This window comes from Saccostrea echinata, unplaced genomic scaffold, assembly GCF_033153115.1.
Source record: "Saccostrea echinata isolate AGI-Se365-2 ecotype Australia unplaced genomic scaffold, CSIRO_AGI_Sech_v1 ptg000025l, whole genome shotgun sequence".
Lineage (NCBI taxonomy): Eukaryota > Metazoa > Mollusca > Bivalvia > Ostreida > Ostreidae > Saccostrea > Saccostrea echinata.
The window spans coordinates 8,782,501-8,792,240 of NW_026889774.1; the positions used below are offsets into that span (position 1 = coordinate 8,782,501).

At 33.9% G+C, this 9,740-nt stretch overlaps 1 protein-coding gene across 1 annotated transcript; it reads left to right on the top strand.

Moving 5' to 3' along the window:
* The first annotated feature begins 3,877 nt into the window (after positions 1–3,877).
* On the top strand, positions 3,878–7,647 carry LOC133192583 (zinc finger protein 37-like). The gene is made up of 2 exons (XM_061328575.1): positions 3,878–3,935; positions 5,822–7,647. Exon 2 carries the CDS (start codon positions 5,822–5,824, stop codon positions 7,124–7,126), a length of 1,305 nt encoding a protein of 434 aa, XP_061184559.1. The 5' UTR covers positions 3,878–3,935; the 3' UTR covers positions 7,127–7,647.
* Positions 7,648–9,740: the final 2,093 nt, after the last annotated feature.

The following is a 9,740-nucleotide window of genomic DNA, read 5'->3' on the forward strand; positions in this document are numbered from 1 at the left end:
TTAAATATACACTAGGATAATTAGAAAAAATAATGCATATTCATGTAAACATCGATTACAAGGTCTCCGTACTCTTTCGTTTTATGAAATACTATATAGCTGCTCTGATGAAAGAAGCATGGAACCACGTGGTTTAAAATAATTATTCTCGAGAATCCTTCACAGAGAAGCGAACTCCAGCTCTGGGCGAGATTTTGTTTTTCGTCGGCGAAAAAGGGCGATATTAGCCTTACATGGTTAATTAAACTGATAACTACATGTATACTAATAAACCCAGGTTATGAATTTTCCTGTTTCTTAACTTGAGATAATTAGGTGTATGAAAACCGTCTGTTATTTTGTGTAAATATAATTTCTTCTGATAATTTTCTGTATAAATACCATTCAAACATATATATTAATAATTCTGGGTATTAATTATGAATTATACAAACAAGTGACAACTAAAACAAGAGGCCCAGGGGCCACATCGCTCACCTGAGCACATTGGCTAGGCAAAAGCACAAATCAGTTCAGTATTGAAAAGACCGGGGGTGGGGGGTTGAATTTTAAACTACCTGAGGATGCTTCCATGTCAATGTAACAAATGGCTTTGTTGTACTTGAGAAGATTTTAAAAAATTTCCCATATATTCCTTTGTAAAAATTTGATCCCCCATTGTGACTCCTTCCTATCCCAGGAGTCATCATTTGAACAAACTTGAATCTACACTACCTGAGGATGCTTCCATATCAATATGACTAAACATTGCTTTACTGTTCTTGAGAAGAAATATTTCTTCTATATGTTCTTATGTAAAACTTTCCATTCCCCATTGGGCCCCATCCTACCCCTGCGGGTCATCATTTGAACAAAATAGAATCTACACTACCTGAGGATGCTTCCATATCAAAATGACTAATAATGATTTGCAGTTCTTCAGAAGAGAAATTTTCCTTTATATTTCTATGTAAAACTTTGATCCTCCATTGCGGCCCCGCCCTACCCCCGGGGGTCATGGTTTGAACAAATTTGAATCTACACTACCTGAGGATGCTTCCCTATAAATATGACTCATCATGGCTTTGCTGTTCTTGAGAAGAAGATTTTTCCTACATATTTCTATGTAAAACTTTGATCCTCCATTGTGGCCCCGCCCTACCCCCGGGGGTCATGGTTTGAACAAACTTGAATCTACACTACCTGAGGATGCTTCCATATAAATATGACTCATCATGGCTTAAGTTTGCTGTTCTTGAGAAGAAGATTTTTAAAGATTTTTCCTACATATTTCTATGTAAAACTTTGATCCTCCATTGCGGCCCCGCCCTACCCCCGGGGGTCATGGTTTGAACAAACTTGAATCTACACTACCTGAGGATACTTCCCTATAAATATGACTCATCATGGCTTTGCTGTTCTTGAGAAGAAGATTTTTAAAGATTTTTCCTATATATTTCTATGTAAAATTTTGATCCTCCATTGTGGCCCCGCCCTACCCCCGGGGGTCATGATTTGAACAAATTTGAATCTACACTACCTGAGGATGCTTCCAAATGAATTTCATCTTTCCTGGCCCTATGGTTCTTTAGAAGAAGATTTTTAAATGATTCCATTATTTTTTCAGTAATTCCTAATTATCTCCCCTTGAAAGAGGGCGTGGCCCTTCATTTCAACAAACTTGAATCCCCTTTACCCAAGGATACTTTGTGGCAAGTTTGGTTGAAATTGGCTCAGTGGTTCTTGAGAAGAAGTCGAAAATGTGAAAAGTTTACAGACAGACAGACAGACGGACAGACAGACAGACAGACAGACGGACGGACGGACAGACGGACGCCGGACAAAATGTGATCAGAAAAGCTCACTTGAGCTTTCAGCTCAGGTGAGCTAATAACATGTAGCAATTTCTTTACCCTTAAAAAATATTGCTTTTTCTGAAATTTGAAAATACAGTCATTCGATGTGGCTCTATAGAGGATAGAGAAGAGGTCCTCCAGGCGCGGATCAACCCAGACCAGAAATTTCTCGACAAGCAAAAAAAGAAAAAAAAATCCTAAATTCCATTTCCCAAACGTATTAAAAAAAACCTATTTTGTGGTGGTGATGGTGGGATCCACGTTTTCTAAAAGGGAGTGTGTGTTCCAAAGTCATTTTTAAGTCTTTTAATAACCCTGCAAATTCCGGGGGGGGGGGTGTCATGTCCTCCATTTCCAGACTAAATCTACCATGGTGTCATTCATCTAATTTTCTCCTCTTTTTACCTTTACCAGCAAATCGTCGACATACAGAATTCGAATTATATGTAAGAAATGAATTAAAGGTTACTGGGTATGGTATGTTGAACTTAGAAAACAGAAAATAATGCTAGCTGTTTTATAATTTACTGCATGGTATTCATTGAAAAGATGTACAATTTACCGGTATTCATTGAAAAGATTTACTGGTATTCATTGAAAAGATGTACAATTTACCGGTATTCATTGAAAAGATTTACTGGTATTCATTGAAAAGATGTACAATTTACTGGTATTCATTGAAAAGATGTACAATTTACTGGTATTCATTGAAAAGATGTACACTGTACATGTACGTCGATTGTTTATTCCCTTTATGTTGAATTGAATTATCCTTGGTAAATGTAACAACTACATGGGCCTAAAATACTGCCTTCTCTAGGAGATTAATTATACCCCCGATTGAAAAGCGGGGGTGTATTGTGATGGGGATGTCCGCCAGGCCGTCCGTCCTTTTTGACCTCTTGACCTTCCCGTCCGTGTTAGGATAATTTTAAAAACTGAAGCTTTCTACACACTCTATAAGTATATGCATATCAAATGTAAAATATTTTTGTGAAAGGATGGATGGATTATTATTGCTTTACGCCGAGTCGGCAATATTTCAGCCATATTTCGGCGTTTTTTTTTTTGTTTGTTTGTTTTTTGTTGATGTTTTTTTTTTGTGTGTGCGTGAAAGGAAAAATATTATCGGCCGCAGAAGCGGCTGTTCTTATTCGTGGTTGTGTTAAAAGTTTCTTTTTTTTTTCTTTTTTTTTTTAGTTCGATAAATAATTTGTTAATGATATCATGTATAAAAATTACGAGTAAAATATTTTAAATTTTTTTTAAAGACAGTCTGAAAAAAAAAACTTACCCTTCTTTTAGACGCTTACTATTGGAAGCATTTTTTTTTTCTAAATGCTTCATTTTGTTTGCGGCCGATTTGATGTTTTGGAAGCGATATCCTTAGCGTTTTGCTATTAGGCTCGATAAATCAGCATTAATGTTTTCTCGGAATGTCTAGCTACTATGATCTACTGGGCTGGTCCCTTCTTTCTGCTTTAACTATAATGATAAACATGTATATGTTTTCAAAAAGAGCCCAGTTTCACCATGCATGCAGGTACATATAGTATTTCGGAATGGAGGGGGTGGGTGGGTTTGAGGGCTCCCTTACTTTTTTCGAAACATACCTTTTACTGTTGAACATGTTCACTGAAAGGCTCGTTGCCCCCCCCCCCCCCCACTTTTTGTTGCGGTATAGTTAAATGAGGTTTATTTGGTAAAAAGTTGACTTTTCTTCCTTCCTTTCTCTCTTTTTTTTTTCTTTTTTCTTATTTGGTAAGTTCTGTTGTCATATATTTTTTTCCTTGCTGTCCCCTCCCACTTTGAAAAAACATATCCTGGCATGAGACAATATCATTATAGCTCTTACATGTTCTAAAACCCCCGTTAGTCGGTAAGCAACACTTAATAAGGAACGAAAATAATGAATAACGAAACAGATATACATGAAGCACAAAATCTTTCGAAGAAAAATATTGTGTGAAACAAAAGGACACGTTGTCGCCACGCAACTTATAAATATTGTACATTGCGATCACGCAAAAGAAATCGACAATATTTGCTCATACGGGGATTTTCAAGATGAAGGCGTTCATGGCAAAGTAACCGACTCAGGTACTTCTTAATGAGATTGGGATTTATTGGCAAATATGATAATTAACGTTTTGCTATTTGACAAAAGAATCTGCTGTCGTTAACTTGGCTTAATTTTATGTCGGATTTATTATGTATTTATTTGAATTGAACGAGATAATCAAAAGATATGCTGAGGAAATTCGAGCTAAATTTTCATAACTACGTCGATTTCAACATGCTCAGAACAATCTGTGTTACCATGTCGCCATCTAGTCTTTATTGAATATTTTATAATGTATTTTTGATAATATTTTATAAATCTTAAACAAATGAATTTTGTTTAAATACCAACTTTCTGAGACTGTTTGCACTGTAATATTCACTGATATTGTGTTCATTTTAATCTAATTAATAAAACCCTAATTTTCACAGTGTGTTATGGTTTATCAATACATATGTTTAGCAGGTCCGGCACAAACTCTTAATTAAGCTATATATTGCTTGAATTAGCTATATAGGTAGCTTTAATTAGCTATTAAAAATAGCTTTTCATGTGCAATTTTTTTCAGTATGTAGAAAAGTCATACTTTGGTGCATTGAAAGTTTTCAACTTTGAACTGTTTTGAAAACAATGTATGAAAATAATCACTAAATAAATCTTCCTGAGAGACTGCTTTCCAAGTTCTGAAAGATTTAAGGCTACTGTGTTTAAGAAGCAATTGATTTTTGAATATTTCAACAAACACAGTTATTTCTTAAATGACGTTATAGAGAAGGTCAATTGTGGTCAACGGGATACATTGTAATTCAGCACAATGCGAAGTAATCATACTTAGCTGTTGCATCCCTGCACACTTGTAAGGTGGTACAGTGTAAATGGTTCCAAAACCTTTTTGCTTAAAAGTGTTCAAAAGCAGCAATTAATATTGTTAATGTTTTTAATGTTTAATTGTTTTGGATTGCATTTTAAATAGACCATTGTTCAAATAGTCGCATACTTGCAACTTTTTGTCTTTATTTCTTATAAAATAACACATTTATGAAAACTATATATAAAAAATCATAAAGCTATTATGAATCGCTTAATAAAGCTTTATAGGAACACTGTAATTTATTATTAATTCAAGCTATATTATAGCTAAATCAAGAGATTGTGATGGAACTCTGTTTACATATATCATAGAGTATTAAACATGTTAAAGAGTTCCATTACATTTCTATATACTGCCCTATACGCCATGGCATCACAGGCAGTAAGTAATTAAAAGTGTTACATATATCAATAGGCATGCTAGGTATCATATATTTATAAATCAAGACCCAAGTAGCTTTGCAAATTTAAAATCATAAATGACTAACAAAAATCAAGGTAGAAAAAGAATTTAAATAATATATAAAAATATAGTATATGAAATGATATGATACAGTCAAACCTCATCATCTTGAACTCAATAGGACTGAGAAAAAACTTTGAGATATCCAAGGATTTGAGATATCAAGGGTAAAATACTGAAAGAATAAATGTTGGGACTTCCAAATCACTTTAATATATCCATAGTATTCTAGATATCAGTGTGAGAGATAGCCAAGTTCAATTGCATATACATGTAATAAATTAAAAAAAAAAATAGTGGTCTTGTCAAGATCAGTTGGTTAAAAGAAGAAATTTTCAAGAAAACTATACAATTTTTTAATATCCGAATACCAGTATATATATTTTTTCACAAATTGTGTGCTTCTTAGCTATAGTCTGAGTATTAAGTCCTAATTATGCTAATAACTTTCAGTTTCTCACAAAGGCCTTTAGATTGCTTTTATCTGACCAACATGTATTAAAAAAATATTTTTTTTATACATGTCAGTCAGATCTAAGTAATCTGAAGGCCTGTGGTTTCTCATAAAAAGATATCTTTTTTTTCCCATAGATGAATGCTGAAGGTCTGACCATGGATGATTACAAAGGACATCCTAGGGAAGATGTGTGTCATTTGCTACAATCTGTGATCTTACAAATCTGTGAAGAGCATTACCAGGCTTGTGGTGATGTGGAAGTTGATGCTATTATATGTTTGTCAACTCTTAATTCTGACAGTCAGGATGTCGTTAAAATTCACAAAGTATTGCCTTCATGCAATTTTAAAAACAGACATAAAAGGACAGCTAATATACCTCTTGAGCAAATAGCAAAGTTTAGACATTCCAAAAGACAAAAGTTTTTAAGGAAACACCACCATAGAAGTTCTTCTTTTGTACCGAGATTTCCTAGACAGCAGGATTACATTCCAATTTATGCCTCAAATGAATTTGACCAAGACGCTGAAGCCATTCTTTCTACCCATTCTCAAGTAAAAGAAGAAGACATGGAATTGAATTCCCTACAAAATACTAATAGCGGTTCTTCAGACAGAGATGAGTTTAAGTCTGAAGCTGGAGAAGAACCTAATGGTCTTGATACCTCCACTGACCACCACAATAATCTGATGTCCAGTGAAATGGATCAAAATTCCTTTATATCACAACAGGATGAGAAATCAGCTATTCCTGAAGCTATATATGTGTGTAAGGAAGAGCCATGTGAAAAACTAGATACAGACCCACCAAATTACTCAAGTCGACCAAAGAGAAAGCAAAATCCAAAGAGAATTGTTCACTTGCAAGATATGCAAAATGAGTTTGAAAAAGACATTAGTTGTCTTGAGAATGACACTGGAGTTTGTTTTCCCCATTCAAATGTGAATGAAAGAAATTCTCTGGATCAGAAACAATTCACTTTGGATGAGGACAGTGGGGATACAGACGAATTCCAAGCTATGTATACCTCAGGTCATAAGCCAGTACACAGCTATGCTGAAACAGAAGTCGAGGGAGATGGTACTGCTGAAACAGATTCCATTTTTCAAGAAACGGAAGAAATTGATCCTTTAGAAGTTTCAGAAAGTCCTACAACAGAAAAAGTTTCTGTTAGTAAACACAGAAATAAAAAGATTTCCCCGAACCTGCTTCATAATAAGAGCAAAGTATTCCGGTGTAGTAAATGTGGTTCGGGGTTCAGCAGCAAGAAATCTCAGATGAGACATGAACGATATAACTGCGGAGACATTCCTCATTTTGAGTGCAATGTCTGTGGCAAATTTTATTCCAGAGCGGACAGTAAAACAAGGCACTTGTGGAAAATACATGGCATCAAAATTTCCACCCCTGATAAGAATAACCCTCTGGAATTTCCATAATTTATGCAATGCATTGATTGGTTAGTTGATTTATATGTAACAAAGATGTCATTTGAAAGCTGTTTACCACTTCACAGTGACAGTCACAAAGTTTGCTTTATTTACACTTCTTAACAATTATCAAAAGATTTTTTAGCCACCTATTTTTTGAGTAGACACTTTTTTTCCTTATCTATTTAACATTAACAAATTGTAGATTTACACAATGTGGCATCACATTTTTTTCCAATTGAAAAAGTATTGTCACTCTAAACATGTCTGTGAAAATATTTTTTTTTGTATGTGTGTGTTATACTGATACATTATCATGATTTTGTATCAAACAAGTCAGAATTTCATTTCAAAATGACTAAAAGCTGCAGCTTCAATAGGATCTCTATAATGTCTTTTACAACACATTTTTGTTTAAAGATAATAGTCTTTTTACCATAGATGACCAAATGCACACCAGATTCATCTACCTCAATATCAATGCTCACAATCATGATAATTTAGAAGTAAAAATGTGAAGAATTCAGATAAATTACAGTGATAGGATATATATATATATATATATATATATATATATATATATATATATATATATATATATATATATATATATATATATATATATAAACACATTATTTGTGGATAAAATAATGAAGTTTAAGTGTTAAACATTTTCTAGCAGTGTTTTCTTTGGTTAAGATGTCTATGAGTTTTAAATATATAACTGTGCTACATACATGTTTGATTCATGATGTACATAATCAGTTTTTGTCCATTTAACATGTTTAAAGACATTTCTACAAAATTTATTCTTGCTGAAAGTGGGTGCATGTGGTAGAAATAAAGTTTATCTCTGTAAGTGATAACAGGATCTTCAGTAGTGTTTGTAGAACTTAAATCTGGAAATGTTAACTATGCAAAGAGGCTTTAACAAACATGATCCACACGTTGTAAGTTTATGACTAAGTATTACATTACTTGTACATAGAAGAAAAATACTTAGCGATGTTCAAAGAAATCAATTTAAATATCAATCATGAAAATAATTCTGATTTAATTTTTATCAATGTTGAAAAACAAAAGAAATACCAGCAATGAATTTTTTTTCTAGAATCTGATACAGTATATGTAATTAAATTTGTGATTTTAACGTAATTCATTTAAGAAATGTTTCTTTTCCTACTTAGATACTGTATTCAGTCATTTATAAAAATGTACAGTAGTGAAATACACATGTTCAGGGTGATTTATAGTTTTTGCCCTGTCCGTCCGTCTGTCTGTCTGTTTGTTTGCAAAAACTTTAACCCTGCCCATAACTTTTGATTGGTTGGAGCTATGGCTTTCATATTTCACATGTGTGTTCCTTGTGACAAGACCTTTCTTTGGGTACCATCATATTTGACCTTTTGATCTTGACCTTGGAGTTTGACCCACTTTTGTAAAAAATTTTTAGACTTTAACCTTGGCCATAACTTTTGAACACTTGAAGCCTGGGCTTTCAAACCTCACAAGTGTATTCCTTGTGAGAAGTCCTTCCTTTGGATACCAACATCTTTGACCCTTTGACTTTGAACTTTGAGTGTTTGACCTACTGTTGAAAATCATGGCCATAACTTTTGAACAGTTTGAGCTAGGTCTTTCATACTTTGCATGTGTACTCCTTGTGACAAGAGCTTTCTTTGCATACCAACAACTTTGACCTTTTGACCTTGGAGTTTTTCCTACTTCAATTTTGAAAAAAATTAATCTTGGCCATAACTTTTGAACAATTAGTGCTAGGGTTTTCATACTTCACATATGCATTCCTTGTGAGAAGACTTTTCTTTACATACCAACAACTTTGACCCTTTGACCTTGGAGTTTGACATTCTTTTGTAAAACTTTAACCTTGGCCATAACTTTTGAACAGTTCGTGTTAGGGCTTTCATACTTCACATATGCATTCCTTGTGCCAAGACCTTTCTTAAGATACCAACAACCCTGACCTTTTGACCTTGACCTTGAAGTTTGACCTACTTTTGAAAAACTTTAACCTTGGCCATAACTTTTGAACAATTGGTGTTAGGGCTTTCATACTTCACATGTATATTCCTTGTGACAAAACCTTCCTTTGGATTCCAACAGTTTCGATATTGACCCTGACCTTGGAGTTTGACCTACTTTTAAAATTTTTAACAGTGGCCATAACATTTGAACGTTTGGTTCTAGGGCTTTCTCATTTCATGATCATGTGTATCACTTGTGACAAGTACTTCCCTTGGGCACCATTTGACCTTGACCTTGCCGTTTTACTTACTTTGATAAAACTTTAACCTTCGACATAACTTTTCAACGGTTTGTACTAGGGCTCTCATATTTCACAGGTATATTCCTCGAGACAAGACCTTCTTTGTGTACCAGTATTTTTAATTTCTTGACCTGGAGTTTGACTTGCATTTAAGAAACTTAAACCTTCGCCATAAGCTGCCATATGGGGGCATCAGTGTTTCTCAAACACATCTTGTTAAAGAGTATTTTGGGCTACATGTAATTTTATTCTAAGAATTGAACTAATGAACTTGCATTTATTCATGTACTGATGAAGGGACATGTATGAAGATACATGTAAATAATTGCAAGAAGG